The following is a 21,014-nucleotide window of genomic DNA, read 5'->3' as shown; positions in this document are numbered from 1 at the left end:
AGATGAATTTCTCCTGCAAACAAGTTGTTCCAATATTGTAATCCTCAGCTTAGAGCAGGTCAAAGTGGTGGTCAACTGGTTACAAGCCTCCAAAATGAGAAATCTGCCAGTATCTTAAAGAAAAAAAAAAAAAAAAGGAGTTTTTAAATACCAAGCTATGTGACTATACACCCCACTCAAAAATCTTGGTTTGAGTTCTCATGGAAGAAAACAAATAGCTCTCAAAGCAGATTTTGAAATCAAAGCACAGCCATGCAGGAGGAATCATGGGTATATGCGCAAGTGTAACAGGTTTTCCCTATCTACATAGTTCAGACTTGAGCCTTTTGAGTCTCTTACTGTTTGTCATTGGAAAGGACATTTTTCTCCAGGCTACTGTCTGTGTAGCAAATAGACAAAACTTCATCTGCTTGCTTGCTAACTCTGCCTTTCAAATAGATAAATCTTTAAAAATGTTAAATCTTGAGTCCTTATTGTCATTGCTACTATCATTTCAAACGATGAACATAGAAAAATGAACGTTATTCATTTTCATGAATTTTGGTGAGGAATAATTTTAACTTGGAACCATATTAAATGCTCCTTTTTAAAAAACTAAACAAGCCCTGCCATGATCAAAAAAACAATGCACAGACTGATAAGAATTCTACTTTGACATTTTTGTTCATTGTAACTGGCTGTGGGCAGAAGTGTTGTAACAGGCTCCAGTTGTCTGATATGCATTTGTTAAATACTTAAGTGAGAAGTTATCCTCAACTTTGGTTGTTCTTAAATAACAGATGAAGAATGTCACAAAATTTGGAAAAGCAAGGCCCATTGGACATAATAATCTTTGTGATATTTCATATGAAACTTAATTTGAAAGTGATTTTTAAAATTTGAGGTTTGACAAAAGCTTTGATTCTTTAAGGAAAAAAAAAATGAGGTTCCATCAAACCTCTCAGAATGCACTCATTTTACTCAGTGGTTAGAACACAACTCCCACCCCAGAGATTCATTTTTATCACACCATATTGGCCATTCTCTGCCTCCTCTTTGAGATGAGCCAGGGGGACTGGATGCCAACCTATGGAAGATGGTTTTCCAGAAGCAGCATCTGTCTCTGCAAACACGTCCTGGGGCTGTAGCTGGCACCGTGGTCCTTGGAGTTCTCACCAGCACAACCATTGGTTGATTTAGTCAATTGAGGGCTTGCTCCAGCTGTTACATCCTTAAGGAAAGCAACCATTTCCAGTCTGCCTTTCAGAGAGACTTTGTTGAGCTGCTTTCTCCAACTTTAGTGTAGACAATTAGGTAATCGTATGCCTTTTGTGTGGTTTGTGGAAGGAAGATCATTGGTATTATATTTTAAGCTGCGGTCTGCAATGCCAGAATCCTATATGGGCACTGGTTTGAGTCCTGGATGCTGCACCTCTAATCCAGCTCCCTGCTATTGTGCCTGAGAAAGCAACAGAACAAAGTCCCTGGGCCCCTGTATCCTTTTGGGAGACCTGGATGAAGCTCCTGGCTCCTGCCTTTGGTGTGGACCAGCCCTGGCTGGTGTGGACATTTGGGGAGTGAACCAGTGGATGGAAGATCTCTCTCTCTCCCCTCCTTCTTTGTAACTCTGCCTTTCTAGTTAGTAAAATAAATCTAAAAAAAAAAAATCAGGAGTGGAGTAGTGCTGTGGCACAGGGGCCATCCCATATGGGCACCGTGGAGGATGGCCCAGGTGCTAGGGTCCCTGCACCCATGTGGGAGACCTGGAATAAGATCCTGGCCTCCGACTTTAGATCAGCTCAGCTCTGACTATTGTGGCCATTTGGGGAATGAACCAGAGGATGGAATAGCTTTCTGTCTCTCCGTTCACTGTCTAAAACACTCCCTCTCAAATAAGATCTTAAGAAAATTCAGGAGCTCCCAATCTTTACTATATATCCAAATAACCACATTATATTAAAAATAGATACTCCCAGAGATTCAGATTCACTATTCTGGGGCTTGGGCTAGGCATTAACAGTTCTAAGCTACCCAGGTGATTCTATCCTACAGCCAAGGTTAAGAACCACTGCAGAGATTGAGGACTAGCTACAATGATCAAGTTGTCCCAGGTAATCCAGGACAGCTGGTCACCCTGGACATAGACATCTCCTCAACTTCCTAAATAAAGTTGAGCCATGTAAATGCACAGGCTCTGTAATAATGCAGAGGAAACAGCACTAGGGTCACAGTACAAAAATCCAGACAGCAGCCTTTCTTCTGCTGTTACTTGGGTAACTTTAGGAACAATCACTTGATTCTTTAGACATGGTCCTCAGTTTCCTGCTTCATCACCCTGTCTTCTTGGGCATCAAACAGGTCAATAGCAGAGGAAACTAAGGTACAAGGAGGATAAATGAGGATGCTGGGTCACAGAGCTGAAGAGATGTTACTGGTCTCCCAGGCCCGATTGTCTTCACTGCACCTGTTCACTGTGGATGTAAGGAGGTGTTCTCACGTCACCACGGACATAGGGATCAATACCCCAGAATAAGGGTGGAGCAGGAAGCCACCAAGCTTCCAGACACTCCTTCAGTGTAGATCTCATGGATTTCTCTTTGATGTTTGCCTTGGACTAAGATTCTAAGCATAAAATTGGCTTGGAAGAGAACTTATCTTTCCCAAGTTCTAGGTTCTGTGGCTGAATAGACCATTGAAGGGCAGATTTCATTCCTTCTGCCCACCCTCAGGTTCTGTGCCTATTTAAGTGGTCTTCAGACTACACTTTGAAAAGTGTTATATTAGATCTCTATAGTTCTATGTTTTCAGGTTTGTAATACTCATCTTTATTTCAGAAATATCAAATCAACGTGTTTTATTTGGTGCTGTTTCCATTTTTCACCCCCAAGTTGTCCCTTAATCAGTGTTAGTACATATCATGTGCTACATGGAGTTACTCATATTCAAGAAATCAAGCTATTCCTTATAATTCATTTGACAGGCCTTGAAGTTGCTCTCAGAGGATAGACACATAAAGCCATAAGCAATACACCCAGGGCAGGAGCCCACGTCAGCCTCCTGAAGGCAGCAGAGAATTCACAAACCCTTCTCTACTCGGACCACTCATCTATTTCACCCCACGTTCTCAAACAGCATACATCTTGAACATTTGAAAAAAAGTATTTGAGAAAAATGCCTATCCAACCCTACCCTCAAGCTCTTTGATCCCGTTTAGCCCGGTATCCCTCAACGTTTAGCCCGGTATCCCTCAACGTTTAGCCCGGTATCCCTCAACGTTGTAATGAGCTTAAAATTTTACATTATATTTAAGTCATGACTATTAACTTGCTACTATTTACCATCTTTGGAACAAAATTTCATACCAGCAGACACTTAAATGGAACAGGAAAAGAAAGCCAAATGACTCTAACAAGAGTTCCCAGAGGAGTCTAAGAAGTACCTGTTTTACACGGAGTTGTTTTATACTCTTGACATACATGCTCACAATATAACCCTTGAATAAAGTTACTTTAAAAAAGAAATAAGGGCAACCAACACCTTGTTTAACTGATGTTCTCATCAGTTTGACTGAGCAACTTGATAGAATCAACTTGCCCATCTGGAGTTGAAGGAACAAAAATGAACAGATTTTTAAAATAATTATTCATAAGATGTCAACTCTCATAACACTGTTTCTTGATTATCTGGCGACCTGAGGGGCTCTTGCTCTGCATTTGGAATACTGTGTGACATGTTGACATCCGGCTGGTCAATGGTAATGAGATATTTAGTGAGCTAGAGAGAAGGGCATGATAAGTCAGTCCAGCCCTGACTCCCCTTTGTCTGCAATCCAGTGGGATGCTCCAGAGAATTTTAAGGAATACATGGGAAGATGAACTGAAATTGGAGTCTAGGATCCTAAATATTGTAGACTGGGTCATAGGAGGTAAAGGATAATAATATCCAAAAAATAGGTAGATGTTCTTGAGGGAAACATTTAGGTATCAGATAAGTATAGAATAAGAAAATGGCAGCCAAGCAAATTTCAAATTCCACTCCCACCAGTGCTCTGATTGTCTGAGACTGAACAACTCTTTAAATTCTGAGCCTATGGCGTGGGCATTTGACCCAGGAGTTAATGTATTGCATGGGACAGACACCTTCACCATGTATCTTGGTGTCTGAATCCAAGTCCAGGCTCTGCTTCCTACTAATATACATCCTAGGAGATACAGGTGATAGTTCAAGTAGTTGGACCCCTGCGATCCATGTGCGAGACCCCAGGTGAAGTTCCTGACTTCCAGCTTCAGCTCCTGGTGTAGTCATCGTTGTTGTAAGCCTTTGAGGAATGAGCCAGCAGATGGAAAAATGTGTGTCTTTCTCTACTTTTCAAAAAACATTTAGAGTTCCAGTATATTCTCCCATCTTAAAAGTGAGATAATAATGCCTTAGAAGACAGAGGTAATGATGAAATGGAATAATTTCATGTCCATAGGAATATCAAAATGATACTCATGATTTAAATGTTATTTAATATTAGATATTACTTTTACATGTTTAACTCCTGGACTTCCAAATGTTTTGTTGAATATCACATTTTATGTAGCATATGTGCTGCTTTAAAAGTATATAATATAAATGTGAGTACAAATTCTTAGAGACAAATTCTGATTTAGAAAAAGACTTCGTGTTTCTCAAAAAGCAACTACATTATTTTATGTTTGAGATTGTCTAAGCGGGTTTCAGAAAGGCTAGGTCTTTATCAAGATTCTGCTGCATGTTAACAAAGCAGCCCTGAGAAAGAACCTATGCAAGAAAGGTGCTTATCTGTTAAATGGGATATCTTACACGTCCTACCTCACAAGGTCGGATTAAGGATCAGGACAAAATATGTACAGAATTTGTAAAGAAATCTGAAAATGATCTCTTTTTCAGAGTTTGGTGAACTCCTGACATGTGTGTATTTCTAAGGGCTAAACAGGATTCATTGAGTACAAGTTCTGGAACCCCAGAGAAATCTCCTGGAGACATCAGGGTAGAGCCAAGCTGCATCCAAACTGTCTTTTTCATATTTTAGGAGGAATTACTGTCCTGGTCTGTGTCCTGGGATAGGCACCAGGCAGCATCAATGCTCCTCCTTCCCCATATCCTAACACTACTTGCACAGGTCACAAAATGGGCTACTTAGGGAAGAATCAGACAGATGCAGATTTTCAGGACAGAATGTCAACCTTACCACACAGTGCAGAAATCCATAGCAAGCCCAAGCTCAAAACCTAAAATTCAAGGGCCACATCCCATTCTACTTCTAAAAACCAGTTTATACAATATTCAAAGTAATGCACTGCAATGAAGCTGGAGATCAACTTAAGAATCCCTATATCATATGAAAACACATGAAGCATGAACAACATGTTCTTGAATGAACAGTGAATAAAAGAAATCAAATTTCTGGAAACAAATGAAGATGACAATTCAACATACCAAAATTTGTGGGATACAGCAAAAGCAGTGTTAAGAGGAACGTTTATAGCAACTGGTGCCTACATCAGAAAACTGGAAAGGTGTCAAATAAGTGAACTATTTATGCACTAAGGATCTAGGGGAAAAAAAAAAACAACAGCAAACTAAACCCAAAACCAGGAGGAAGAAAAAATTAAAATTAAACAAAATTAAATCCAAAAAAAAAAAAATACAAAAAGATCAGCAAAATTAAGAGCTGGTTTTTCGGGAAAAAAAAAATTGACGCATCATTGGCCCAACTAACAAAAGGAGAGAGAAGACAAAATAAAATTAGAGATGAAACAGGAAATGTAAAACCCCAGACATCACAGAAATAAAAACTCAGAAATTACTATAAAGCGCTATGCCAACAAACTGGAAAACCTAGAAGAAATGTATAGATTCCTGGACACACATAACCTACCTCAACTGAGCCATGAAGGCATAGACAACCTAAACAGACCCATAACCAAGACAGAAATTGAGTTAGAAATAAAGGCCCTCCCAAAGAAAAGCTCAGGACCAGATGGCTTCATTGCTGAATTCCAGACATTTAAAAGAATTAACTCCAATTCTTCTCAAGCTATTCAAAACTGAAAGACGGAATCCTCCCAAATTCCTTCTATGAAGCCAGCATAACCTTAATCCCTAAATCTGGAAAAGATGCAAAGAAATTATAGACCAATTTCCCTGATGAACAGATATAAAGATCCAACAAAATTCTGGCCAAATTCAACAACACATCAGGAAGATTATTCACCCAAAGTGGGATTTATCCCTGGTATGGGTGGATGGTTCAACATTTGCAAGAAAATCAATGTGATATTCCCACATTAACAAATTGAACAAAAACCATATGATTATCTCAATAGATACAGAGAAAGCATTTGATAAAATACATCCTTTCATGATGAAAACTAAGCAAACTCAGTCTAGAAGGTACATTCCTCAACATAATTAAGGCAATTTATGACAAACCCACAGCCAGTATCCTATTGAATGAGGAAAAGCGGCAAGCATTCCCACTAAGACCTGGAAACAGACAAGGATGCCCACTCTCTTCATTGCTATTCATTGTAGTCCTGGAAGTTTTAGCCAGAGCCATCAAGCAAAAAAAAAAAAAAAAAAAAAAAAAAGGATTCAGACAGTAAGGATGAAATCAAACTATCCTTATTGGCAGATGATCATATATATAAATAATATAGAGGAACCAAAAGACTCCACTAGGTGACTACTGGAACTCTTATGAGTTTGGTAAAATAGCAGGATATAAAACCAACATGCAAAAAACAGCCTTTGTATACAAGCCTTTACAGATAATGCCATGGCTAAGAACTTTTAGAAAACTTTATAGCAGTTTTCCCCCCATAATCACCCTCCCACCCACATCTCCTATTCTTGCTCACATCCCATTCTCCATTAAGATTCATTTAATTATCCTTATATACAGAAGATCAACTTGGTATATACTAAGTAAAGATCAACAGTTTGCACCCTCACAGATACACAAAGTTTAAAGTACTGTTTGAAGACTAGTTTTACCATTGATTCTCATAGTAAAACACATTAAGGACAGAGATCCTACATGGGGAGAAAGTGCACAGTGACTCCTGTTGTTGATTTAACCATTAACGCTCTTATTTATGATGTCATTAGTCACCCAAGGCTCTAGTCATGAGTTGCCAAGGCTATGGAAGCCTTTTGAGTTCACCACCTCCGATCTTATTTAGGCAAGGCCATATTTAGGCAAGTGGAAGTTTTCTCCTCCCTTCAGAGAAAGGTACCTCCTTATTTGATGGCCCATTCCTTCTGCTGGGATCTCATTCACAGAGATCTTTCATTTAGGTCATTTTTTTGCTACAGTCTTGGCTATCCATGCCTGAGAAACTCTCATGGGCTTTTTAGCCAGATCTGAATACCTTAAGGGCTGATTCTGAGGCCAGAGTGCTGTTTAGGACATTTGCCATTCTATGAGTCTGTGTATCCTGCTTCAGCAATTCATTCACAGTAACTACAAAGTAATAAATACAAAATACCTTGGCATAAATTATCCAAGGAGGTCAAAGATCTCTATGATGAGAATTATAAAACTCTAAGGAAATAGAAGACATGAAAATGGAAAAAACTTCCATGTTCATGGATGAGAATCAATATCAAATGTCCATTCTTCTGAAAATAACTTAAAGATTCAATGCAATACCAATCAAAATACTAAAGACATTCTTCTTATATCTAGAAAAAAATATGCTGAAATTCATTTGGAAACACAAAAGCCCTCAGATAGCTAAAGCAATCTTATACAACAAAAATAAAGCTGGAGGCATAACAATTCCAGATTAAGACATACTACAAGTTATTTATAATCAAAATAGCCTGGTACTGGTACAAAAACAGAGGGAACAGAATAGAAATGTCAGAAATCAATCCAACCATCTACAACCAACTTATAGTCGACCATTCCCTGGAGCAAGGACAGTCTCTTCAACAAATGGTGCTGGGAAAACTGGATTTCTACATGCAGAACTATGAAGCAAGACCCCCACCTTACACAAAAATCCACTCAAAATGGCTTAAAGACAAATCTAAAACCCAATACCATCAAATTCCTAGAGAGCATCGGGAAACCCTGCATGACATCGGCCTAGAAGAGACCCCAGAGGCACAGGCAATAAAAACCAAGATTAACAAGTGGGATTACATCAAATTGAAAAGCTTCTGTACAGCAAAAGAAACACTCAAGTGAAGCAGCAACCAACAGAATGGGGCAAGTTTGCAAACTATGCAACTGATAAAGGACTAATAAGCAGAATATATAAAATGACCAAATAGCAAAGCAAACAACCCATTCAAGAAGTAGGCAAAGGACATAGACATTTCTCTAAAGAGGAAATCAAAATGGCTTATAGCCTTGGGTGGTCAATGGAAAAAAAAACGCTCAGGATCACTAGCCATCAGGGAGATGAAAATCAAAACCACAATGAGGTTTCACCTCACCCCCACTGGAATGGCTTTCATATAGAAATCAAATTTTGGCAAGGATGTAGGGAAAAAAAGGTACCCTAATACACTGTTGGTGGGAACACAAACTAGTAAAGCTATATGGAAGACAGTTTAGAGATACCTCAGAAATCTGAATCTAGTCCTACCATATAACCCAGCCATCCCACTCCTCAGAATTTACCCAAAGGAAATGAAATCAGCAAATAAAAAGTTATCTGCACCTCCATGTTTATTGCAGCTCAATTCACAATAGCCAAGACATGGAATCACCCTAAATGCCCATCAACGGAAGACTGGATAAAGAAATATAGGATATGTACTCTATGGAATACTGCACAGCAGTTTTAGAAAAAAACTCTGGTCATTTACAGCTAAGTTGATGAATCTAGAAAACGTTATTCTTAGTGAAATAAGCCATTCTCAAAGGGACAAATACCATATATTTTCCCTAATCTGTGACAACAAAGCACCTAAAAGGAGACCTGTAGAAGTGAAACTGACACTATGAAAAGCAATGACTTGAACAGCCCTTGTGTTGACTGTCGAGGAACAGTTTATTTCATTTTCTTTTTAATTATTTTCTCTATTTAATACCATTGGTTGAACATCTTAACAGAATTAATCATAGATCTATTAAGTTAATTGAAAATAGATCCAGTTAAAAATAAGACTGGGAATGAGAGAGGGAGGAGCTGTACAGATCAGCACAAATTCCCAGACTTACCCCAAAGGGTGAAGCTAAAACCTTGCCATGGGACTCCAAATCCCATTTAGCTAGGTGGCACTAATCCCATTTTACATGATAAAGTGATCATATTAAGTATGGAATTGATCATATGGATAGGACCATAAGTTAAAAGAGCACATAAATAAGACCAAGTGCCTGGTAATAGATAGAATCAAAAGGAGAGAAAGTTCCAACATGGGAAGCAGTCCACACAGCAGACCCAGAATGACAAATGCTCTAAACTGTACTCTGACCTCAGAATCAGCCCCTAAGACATTCAGATCTGACTGAAAATACCATGAGTATTTCAGGCATGGAAAGCCATGACACTGTGGCAAAAACGGTTCTGCATGAAAGATCTGAGTGAGACCCCAGTGGAAAGAAGGGGCCAGAGAAGGAGGTACTTTTCTCTGAAGGGAGGAGAGAACTTCTACTTTGCATATGGCCCTGTCTAAAAACCAGATGGAGTCTGGACTCAAAAGGCTTTCCATAGCCTTGGCAGCTCATGTCAAGAGCCTCTGGTGATCACCGACATCATAAATAGGAGTGTCAGTTGTTAAATCAACACAAGTCACTATGCACTTGCTCCCCATGTTGGACATCTTAAATGAGGTATACTATGAGAATTAATGGTAAAACTAGTCTTCAAATTGTAGTTTATACTTTGTGTGGGTGCAGATAGTTGAAATCTCTAAGTAGAGTTGTTCTTCTGTATATAAAAAATCAAAAATGAATCTTAATGGAAAATGTAATGGGAGAGGGAGTAAGAGGTGGGGTGAGAGTAGGAGGGTGGGAATTGGGGAAAGAAACACTATCACTAAACTGTACATATGAAATTTGTATTAAATAAAAACCTTTAAAACCAAAAAAGTGATGCACTCTTCATCTGGTTGTGCAAGACTTCAAGATTTAGTTATTTTACTCAAAAGGCAGAAATACTGAGAGGGAGAGAAATAGAGAAGGCATCATTCCAGCCTCTCATTCACTCCCCAAATGACCTCAATAGCCAGGGCTACACCAGGCTGAAGCCAGGAACCTGGAGTTTCATCCAGATCTTCAATGTGGATGGCAGGGGCCCAAGTACTCGGACCATCTCCTGATGCTTTCCAAGGCACATTAGCAGGGAGCTGGATTGGAAGTAGAGCAGCCAGGACATGAACTGGTGCCCATAAGGGGTGCCTGCTTGCCAGGCAGTGGCTTAAATTAAACCACAATGGCAGCTCCAGTCAAGGCTCTTAATACTTTAACATAAGGGTATTTTGAATTACACTAAAAATAAGTAAAAAAAAAAAACAAACAAACAAACAAAAAAACACACCACTCATGTTCTTCCCTAAGTGATATCTGTTAACCATCTATTCCTGTCAGAATTTTCAGGACTTTTGGAATTGATTCACACTAATCAAACTCAAGAGACTGATATTAAATCAGGATGCTAATAAGTCATTTCTCAACCTAGGGAATATATATCTAAAGAGAACACCAGTGTCTGCATTCAGCACTCTTTCTAGTTCTGAAGTATTTGGGTGTGAAATTACTGAAATTGATTAATGAGTATCAAGTTTAACAAATATGACCAGTAGATTCTGGTCAGCTGATTTCTTGTTTGAATTTTGCCTAGAACCCTTCTAGGAGAGTTCTACAAAGCATTTTTTGTGCCTTTTTCAGTCCTATATGATACAGTTTCTAAAATGTTTGAATCCAACTTTAAGTGCCCTTGCCTCTGCATTTAGGTTCACTCAGAAGCAGATTCCAAGAAAAGAAATTGAAATCAATTTAGGGAGGAAATTACAGGAACCAATAGTGAGAGGTGGGAAGTGAGACAGGAAGAGAAGGAAATCACTAGAGAAGGTGTCAAATAGCAGGTTATGCTGGGAGAGCCTCAATGCCCAGCCCCACTGGGGATCTCTGGGAGATCATCATCAACACTCCTCGAGAAGCTTTCCTGCCACATGGGCTTCTGCAGTACCCCTGCTTACTTCATCACATGAACAGGAGAACTCTAAGCAGTCTTCTACAATACAGAGGAACTACATCTTTTGCCATATAATGTAACCTAATCAAGGGAGTGACATCCCATCACTTTGACATGTGGTCTTGGTTAGAAGCAAGTCCCAAGTTTTCACACACTCAAGTAGAGATGACACAAAGGAGTGGACATCAGGAAATCATGGGGAGCACCCAAGGGTCTGTCTGCCACAGATATATTGTGAGTACTCAGTAAACATTAATTCGCTTCCTCGGCTTTGGATTCTTCCATCACTACATATATTATTATTGTCACAATACATTTAGACTAGAATAAAAACTCATGATGGACGTCAAAATCCTTGAGGTTGAGAAGACAGTTCAGACATGGCTGTTCTGTGGTGACAACGGACACTGTCAGATCACATTACCTGCATGTGCACAATTATCAACATTTAATGTGGTGAAATGTTATGGCCACATCACAGTCAGGCTGAGCTGATGGTTTTAATTTGGGTCTAAGGTTAGAGCTATGCTGATGCTTTTTACTGTTGGCTAGACCAGGGGGAGTTCACATCTCCATGAGTTTCTCCAAAGATGAGAGAAGCTTTGTTCTCTTCATCTTGCACTTTTTCAAGAGCATGAAAGCTAATGTTTTCCAGGTGGAATAAGAACTGTCATTAGACATTAGCTCTTTGATTTTTCTATTGGAGGAGATTCTGAGTGAGTTATGAAAATATCGGGGTTGGCACATTCAAGCTCCAAGAACTTTAAGTGGCAAATGAAATTTTTCCTAAGGACTTGAGGGAGAAAAGAACTCATGGAGGTCTGGAGGCAGCAGCTTCCATGAAGTCACCAGAGGATAAGCGACACAAGGGCATCGTGTGCACGTAGCTATGGTCATTTCCCATCCTCATTCCCAGCCACGCTGGATGGCTCTCCAAAAAAATTTCTATGGTTTTAAACGCCTGGTCATGAGCTCAGAACCTAAGAATCCTGGGGTCGTAATGTCGATATAAACAGTGTGAAGACGACAGACATTCTACAAGCTGCAATTAATGAAGCTATGTTATCCACCTGTAGACATACTAGGTGACATAATTTGTCATTAACTGTTGTAAAATACAAGAAACTTGATCCAGGAGATAATGGGAGTATTCCCCAATCACTGTGTAGATCACCATTAAGATTGTGAAAACCTTGGCAATAACTGGTAGTGTTCAACATAGGTAGGTTATTGACAAGCAACTCAGATCAATTTTTGTTGACATCTTTCAATGCCAAAATTGCACAGAAAGAAATGTTCCTATTGACCATGAAAAACCCAGTCTATTCCCGTTGAGAAAGCAGCTTATGGACTAGGGTGGCTAAAGCCATTGACTCTGAACTAGTCCTGCTTAAGTACTTAGCTCCATACTCCAGTTTTGCGCTCAATTTCATGAATGATCGAAGGAATAGTCTTCTCATCTATGAGACCTTACCCAAACAGACTTTTGGTTACTGTTAACTGTCTGTTGCTCTGCCTCACCTCAATTTTGAGGCACACCTTGAAACATTTTTACAAACATTATAAGAATGACAATACATAAAATGAGAAAAATGTGAAATTTTGACTCCTCTGCCAGGCATTGAAATAAAAACTGACAATAGATTTGCTTATATTTTAAAGACTCATTTGCATTGTGGATTTTCAAATATCTTTCATCACAGATCTTCTAGCGAGTAGAATTGTGTATAAAAGAATCCACCCAGGGGCTGGTGCTATGGCATAGCTGGTAGAGTCGCCACCTGCAGTGCCAGCATCCCATATGGGCGCTGATTCAAGTCCCAGCTGCTCTACTTCTGATCCAGCTCTCTGCTGTGGCCTGGGTAAGCAGAAGATGGCCCAAGTCCTTGGGCCCCTGTACCCACGTGGGAGACCAGGACGAAGCTCCTGGCTTCAGATCAGTGCAGCTCCGGCCATTGCGGCCAATTGGGGAGTAAACCAGCAGATGGAAGACTTCTCTCTGCCTCTCCTCTGTGTAACTCAGACTTTAAAATAAATCTAAAAAAAAAAAAACCATGCCAGCATACAACTGACTCAGCAGCATGCTGGTAGGGAGGCTGGGAAATCAGCATCTGTCTCTTGCCAACACATTTGCCAGTTTCCCGTTTCTCCACAAAGCCCATTTCTTAAATCCCACATCACACAGTGTGGCTTATCTTGAACCATAGCACACAAGAGCTTACTATAACTTAAGTTATAGTGGATCAATTGCTTGCCCATTTCCCTGTATGCTCCTGAGTCTAATACTTTATGATGTGTCTATGCTCAAGTAGGGTTTTAAAGGATCAATAAAACTCCAGAGTACATGGATTACAAGGATAGGTTTCAGAATTGGAGGAGCTATTTGGAGGAAAAGTATGAACAAATTCCCAAAGCCATCAGCTCAACGAGGATTTGGCCTTACAGAACAATTCACTGTTGGTGAAATGTGAAATATGAAGGGAAACGGGTAGGAGATGAAAGAAGTGAGGAGATGTGGGCAGGATGGGCAGTGAATGGCTTTACGGCCTGCCTAGAAGTTACACTTCAGCATGAGGGCTGGCATCCCTCGAACTGGACTCTGGGGAAGCCACCATAAAACCACCATCCCGGGGGGATGCAGGACCCATCTATTTCTCTTGCTTGTGAGCTGACAAGTTGTACCATCTACTGATAGTATTCGGACAGCACATTAGGGCCAGGTGTTAGAAAGTTTCCCAAGATTTTCAAAGTTACACCCCTCAGGCTGCACAGTTAAGTCAAACTCTCAACCTCCTCACTATAGCAAACCAATACCAATTCATAACTACAAAAAGACAATTTAAAATTCAGTAAGGTAGCAGCAATGTATCACATCAAATTAATGTTTACTTCGACTTCACTGAAATTGCTGTTTTGTATGCACTTTGGCTTGATTTTATAGTTGCACAGGAACTATCAGCATAGGATCATCTATCTTGGTTTACATTTGTAGAGGTTCAAACTAGTATGATAGTGAAACAGTCACCATGGGGGCGGAGGCAGCATGGTCACCAAAACTCATACTACCATGTTCCTGCTGTGGCATTGTCATTGAAATTCCAGTTTATCCTTCTGAGAAAATGGAAATGTGAGTTATTACTACACTGGGTCACACTGTTGAGATTCAGCAAGTTAATGATGTTACTTGGTATCAATCACCTTAAAATAGCTCATGCTCTTAACTATTGGGGTCATCCTTTCCTTTTGGTTGGGATCTATAACTTACTCATCTTGACTAAACACATCAATTGATAAGGAGTCCCTTACTTATTTTAAAGTAATACTCATCTGTATTACATAAGCTTTTGGGAGCACTGGAAAAAGGTACAATCAGGATTAAACGGCTTGTTTCAGTTACAGAAAATAAAATGACGACCATCCTGAGCACCGTTACTAGAGTCAATTCAAAGTGTGGTCCCTAGAACATAATTCACGTGAAGCTTGCTGGAAATGCAAATTCTGATGCTGTTGAATCAAGATTCCATGAGCAGGACCCAACAGTCTGCTTTTCCCAGCCCTGTAAACAATTCGGATATTCTGACAGGGGTTGGCATCATTTCCCCATCTAGGTTAATATAGTCAACATTCACAGCTGGTTTTAAAAAGTGGGTATAGCTGTACTGCACCAAATCACTTATACAGAGCAGCTGGATTTGGCCCACTGGCCACACTTGTGGACACCTGCTTTGTGATGCCAATGCCAACCCTTCAGACTGCAAGAAGGAAAGACTGAAGGGTAAGTTTGGGGGAAATGCTGACTTTTTAGTAGAAATGGTAAATTTTCCATTGAATGTCTAGTTCTAGAGCTTTTAAAAATAGGGCTGAAAGGGTAGAATTAGAAGACAAGAGGATGGTAAAAATGTGTGCTAACATCACTCAACAGAACTCAGGGACCTTGAGCAAGGAAGATGACCAGAAAACGAACTCCAAGGACCACCCAGCAACAGCAGCTAAAGTACCCAACATGCAGAATCATATCAGAGACCAAAGCCAAGAAAGGAAGGGACAGTGCTCCCAACACTGGGGACAATAGTGACTGCTGCAGTCCCCACAGTACCATAGGATTGGATAGTGCCCATCAAGCCTGGAACTCAGATGTTACCAGTGACTGCGCATACCCTCTTAGTTCAGTATGAGAGTGAAATCAATGTTCAAATAAAGGGCAGTGGCAGGAAACAGGAGCAAAGCCCATGCAAGGATTCCATTTTTCAGCTTAAATGAGAAGTTAATTCATGAGCAGAGACACACTGAAAATAAGAGGGGGTAGCTTGAGGCGGAATCACTAAGGAATTGGGAAAGGGTGATGCCAGTAGTCTCAGAGCAGGGACTAGCATTGGACAAGAGAAGCCCCATTCCAAACACCCACACACACACAGGCAGGTGAAATCAAGACAGGCTGAGTAGTTAAGTAGTTAAAAGCTTCCTTTTTCAGTAAGAGACAAAGCTATCAAATAAGATTAGCAAAAGTATCAGATTTTGAACAGAAGAATGAAAATACAATAGCATTTTCTAAAGATTTTTTATTTGACAGGTAGAGTTATAGACAGTGAGACAGAAAGGTCTTCCTCCCGACGGCTCACCCCCTAAATGGCCACTAAGGCCGGCACTGTGCCAATCCCAAGCCAGGAGCCAGGTGCTTCCTCCTGGTCTCCCATGCAGGTGCAGGGGCCTAAGCACTTGGGCCATCCTCCACTGCCTTCCCAGGCCACAGCAGAGAGCTGGACTAGAAGAGGAGCAACCAGGACCAGAACCTGGTGCCCATACGGGATGCTGACGCCACAGGCGGAGGATTACCTACTACACCACAGTGCTGGCCCCACAATAGCATTTCTTTAAAAAAAGAAAACTTGTTGGCAATTCTGAATATATGCCGCCCCTCCTACCTCCCCGGTTACTGAGAATTAGCTGTGCTCTCTAATTACATTGGATTTATGAACTGGCTAACATGACAGATTTTATTCCCTATTCTCTATCTTGGCATTCTCTCGATGCTCTCCTTCACCTACCCAGGCTTATGCCGACACGATCTTTGACTTCCCACAGAGAAGCGCTCATTTTAACTGGCAGGCAAATGATATTATACTCTGAAGGCCCATCGTGCTAAGTGACCATTAAACCATTACACTCAAGGACTGCCTCTCAAGACAGAGGCTCCGAGTGCTTCACACAGTATCACTGTTTAACTATCAGTGTTTTATGGACAGGGAAATGTCATCACAAAGCTCACATGAATTTCTCCAGTTATAAACAAGACATCTGTGGCTGGTTAGCCGGGTTGGTTCATTCATGAAGTTCAATGGCCAAAATCTGATGGAACCTTTGCAAAGCGGTTAGGGCTGCTTCATTCACAAGCCCTTTGTCTGCAAGCATCTCTCCAAGTTGACGCTTCTGCTTTGGGCTGGGTCTGGCTTCATCACCCCGCAGTCAGCCTCCCATCTCCTTACTCTGCCACGTGCACTCTGCCAATAAGCCTGTCCTTCCCAGTCACCCCTGCCCCTGTGCCTCTGCCCGGGTTGTTCCTTCCTCTGGGTTTCTTATTGCCACCCAATCCCCTCCTTGTACTTCAAGGTTTGCTGCTAAGTCCTAATATTTATCTCAGTTGATTCTAGAGGCCACGAGTCTGTCCAACTGAACAGTCACCTTTGGAATCCATGTTCTACAGTTTAGTTCCCAAGTTTTATTTGTAAACACACAGAAGGCTCATTTTAAATAAGCCATAAGTATTTTAATTTCTGATATCCAGAAACATCCCACACCTCTGAGGCCTCCATGATTTTTCATAGTATAAAGGGAACCTGGCACTAAGTACAGTTGGAACTGCTTCTCTTGAATCAAGAAGTGGAGGACACATGTGCCAAATAAGTAATTCTAGATTCTCAGGAGACATACATGAAAGTCACAACCTATCATGCCTTATGTGTCATCAATATGCAAATCACTGAGCATTTACTGGCAGGACAGTCCACACAATCCAATCAGAGCAGCTCTGCTTTCCGGTTCTACTGCACCTAATTCTGACCATGGGGATCTGAGGGGAGCTTCAGTCGAAAGGCAACACTGCTCCTTTTGCCTCTGCAATCCAAGATCAGCTTGGAGTCACTGCTACACACAGATTTTACAACACCATCCGTTCTCATTTATTAGGGCTACTATAACCAAGTGCAATAGCCTGCATGACTTAAACCAACTTCTCACAGTAACAAGGCTGAGGTCTAGGATTAACATGTCTGCAGCTTCTGTCTCCCAAGTTGCCCTCTTGGGCTTGTAAGTGTCCTTTTGCCACATGGCCTGCACTCTGGGTTCCCACCCTTGCTATATTTCTCCTAGGGGAACCTCGAACATTCAACTAGGGTCACACTCTTGAACACTTGCTACTTTACCTCTTTGACAGTGCTATCCACCCATAGGATGTCACTTAACCATTATCCCTTTCAAGGTCCTACTTCCTAGTTACATCATCAAGTCCTGGAGGTTAGCACTTCCACACCTGAATTTCAGAGAACACCTTCCAATCCTGAACACCAGGTGAAGAAACACGTTCCCTTGAACAGTTAAGGTTTTCCTACCTCAGTTCACATATTTTGCCTTATCTTTCTACAGGATGAGCACACCAATAGCCCTCCGAGTTCACTGTCCAGGCTCATTTTACAAAAGTAACAGAGGTCAAGTATCCAAGGTCACATAACACATTCAATACATCATCTCAATGTCAACATGTTCATGGAATACACTATTGGGAGAGAGCTTATAATGAGTGACTTAAGAATTACTTGCAATAACTTATGTAAGTTTTTCTTCAATGACGGCCCAGCTGATTAATGCAAGTGTGTATATAAATTGAGAGGTAGGGGATGGAATATGAGTGTTAGTTTCCTATGCTTGGGTTTGCCTATATTAAGGCAAACGATCCTTGTCAAGTGTTTGAAATCCATTTAATCAGAGAAAAGCAGTAAAGACAGAAGGTCAGAAACCTGCCAGATGACCTCTGGAAAAGTAGCAGCCAAACTGACGACTCCTTTGTGTCCTGCTTATTGGTTGAAGAGCTAAGAGAAAGCTAAGCTAATGGAAGTCCATGGTGTGGGAAGGGAGGGCAGCCCAGATACAAAAAGTTATTCCCTGATCAAACTAAAGCAACACCCAAGATACCCAGGTATCCCCTGTAGTCCGTGCTGCTTCCTTCTCCCACAGTGCACAGCTAAAGAAATGATGCCTGACCCCAGAGACACCAACTCCCCTGACTTCAGCCAGTACTTGGGGAAACGCTCAACCCAACATGAGCGCAATACAAGCACCCTGCAAGGTCAGGGAAAAACTAAGGATAGAGTTACAGAAACCAATTTGCTTATTAGGTCAGAAGCCACAGTCTGCAGGCCCAATCCAGCCCTCCACCCACATTTTGTATTTCCAGCCTTTGAATTAGAACAGAAAATGACAAAAGTAAAATACAGAATTCAGATTTCAGTGTCCATGAATAGAGGCTTCTGGCAACACGAGACACCCGGCTTTTTAGGTCCTTTACATGTTACATAGGGCTGCTTTACTGCTGCCACGGTGGAGTTGGGTAGCTCTGACTGTATGGCTCACAAAAATCCAGGGATATTTATTTCTGTCTGTTCCTTCATAGCAACAGTTTGCAGACACCTGAACTAGACACTCCAGTTTCCCAAACCTGAATTACACAAGCTATACCTCTTATTTTAACACCTTTGCACGTTTTATCCTGGAAACCCTAATGGCCAAGCAAAGCCGACTCGGTACACTGGCTGAGTTCAGATTTCTGTAGAACACGCCTTGTGAGAAAGATGCGCACACTTGGAACTGTCAGAATATAGTGCGGTTTGAGACAGAATGTCCCCAAAACGAGAAAACCGCTTGACACATTTTACCTTCCAGGTGAGCATTACACCATGGCACCTGAAGTCACTCTAATGAGTACCGATCAAAACTATGCGAGTTGTTTAAAACAAAGACAAAACAAAAAATACCTCAGTTTGTATTTCTTCACGGAGCCCTAAGGCAACCCCGAAATCTAACCTCTCACTTGCAGATGTTTTGTCCCATTGCAAACAGAAGCAAAAGTCTCAAAGCCCTGTGACCAGCTCTTGCAAGAGACACTTCAAGTACAGCAGAATACCAACTCAGTTCTTTGTGTCTGAGCTCTTCCTGACAAAACTGTCGCCATGGATTAAACTCATTAACTGTAGTAAGTATTCCAAAAACCAGGTAGGGCCAGATACAGAAAAACTGTTGCACGCTGTTGCTAGTAAGAGTGTTAAGGCGTTTAAAAAGGGAAACTCTTAACAGACCTGCTTCCTGGAGATCCCAAGAAGAAATTTCTAGACGAGCAGGATGAACGCCTGTCTCTTCATGGCGACTTTCAGGACCCTGCAAGAGCAAAGATCTTTAGTCTCACGAAGCCGAACAAGACAGAAAAGGAAGTTAAAGTTAGTTCGATTGCCCGGAGGTTTTGGCTGCTTCTTCACATACCTCCTCTCCAGCAGGCGCCATGTTCGCCCGTCACAGTGAGGAAGAGCCGCCAACCTCCCGGAACAAACCTCGAGCCCCACCAGAGCACCTCTGCTGCAGTTGAGCCCGTCAATATGGTGGGAATCACGTGATGCGTGCAGGCCCCGCCCCCTCGTGCTGCGCTTCCTGGTAACCGGGCTCAGGTGTGGGCTAAGGCAGTTTAGCAGGCACAAGACTTTACACAGCTGACACAATTCCTTGTAATGGTGCCTGCGCACGAGGCTGCACAGCTGGCTCAACAGCGAATCAGAACACTGGAGAGAAGTTCTACTACAGTCTGCGCCTGCGAAAATTTAGGAGAAATCAAGGAAACATGCTATGACCTTCCTGATTTTACTATTTCTTTTTTTTTTTTCTATGTATTTTTTTTTTATCTTTTATTTAATGAATATAAATTTCCAAAGTACGTCTCATGGGTTACAATGGCTTTCCCCCCCATACCGTCCCTCCCACCCACCACCCTCCCCTTTCCCACTCCCTCTCCCCTTCCATTCACATCAAGATTCATTTTTGATTATCTTAGTATACAGAAGATCAGCTTAGTATACCTTAAGTAAGGATTTCAACAGTTTGTTCCCACACAGAAACATAAAGTGAAAAATAATAGATGATTTTTTTTTAAATGATGATGAAATCAGATCAGACCTATTGTCATGTTTAATCCCAGTGAGAGTCAAGTTGGGAATTGATAGTTTCTTTTTTTTTTTTTTTTTAACAGAAGATCAGTTTAGTGTACATTAAGTAAAGATTTCAATCGTTTGCACCCCCATAGAAACACAAAGTGAAATATACTGTTTGAGTACTCGTTATAGCATTAAGCCTCAGTGTACAGCACATTAAGGACAGAGATCCTACATGAGGAGTAAGTGCACAGTGACTCCTGTTGTTGACTTAGATCTCTGTGAGTGAGATCCCAGTGGAAAGAACAGGTCTTCAAAGAGGGAGGTGCCTTTCTCTGAAGGGAGGAGAGAACCTCCACTTTGACTATGACCTTGTCTAAACAAGATAAGAGTCGGAGAACTCAAGGGGCTTCCATAGCCTTGGAAACTCATGACTGGTGCATAGGGAGATTACTGATGCCATAAACAGGAGTGTCAATTTGATTTTACTATTTCCAATGATAAAATAAGTCCTAGGAAAGCTCTACTGAGAAATACTTCCGATTACAGCCTCAGCTACCTTAGGGAAATATGACTATGACTTCTACTTTTAGCTCTTCCTCAAAAAAAATAAGAAGTCTTAGCTTAACTTCTAAACTATATTGTATTCAGAGAAAATAATTTGATT

The 21,014-nt window shown here is 41.0% G+C and overlaps 1 protein-coding gene across 1 annotated transcript; it reads right to left on the bottom strand.

The window, feature by feature from the left end:
- Positions 1 to 1,066: 1,066 nt before the first annotated feature.
- Positions 1,067 to 19,881, bottom strand: LOC149127201 (uncharacterized). Its single transcript, XM_089331403.1, has 3 exons — positions 19,689 to 19,881; positions 19,439 to 19,586; positions 1,067 to 1,200 (listed from the first exon to the last, which is right to left on the bottom strand). Exons 1-3 carry the CDS (start codon positions 19,707 to 19,709, stop codon positions 1,067 to 1,069), a joined length of 303 nt encoding a protein of 100 aa, XP_089187529.1. The 5' UTR covers positions 19,710 to 19,881.
- Positions 19,882 to 21,014: the final 1,133 nt, after the last annotated feature.

This window comes from Oryctolagus cuniculus, chromosome 4 (assembly GCF_051225735.1).
Source record: "Oryctolagus cuniculus isolate XC-2025 breed Fujian yellow rabbit chromosome 4, ASM5122573v1, whole genome shotgun sequence".
NCBI lineage: Eukaryota > Metazoa > Chordata > Mammalia > Lagomorpha > Leporidae > Oryctolagus > Oryctolagus cuniculus.
Note: the sequence above shows the minus strand (reverse complement) of the source record. Positions and strands in the feature narration are given on the sequence as shown.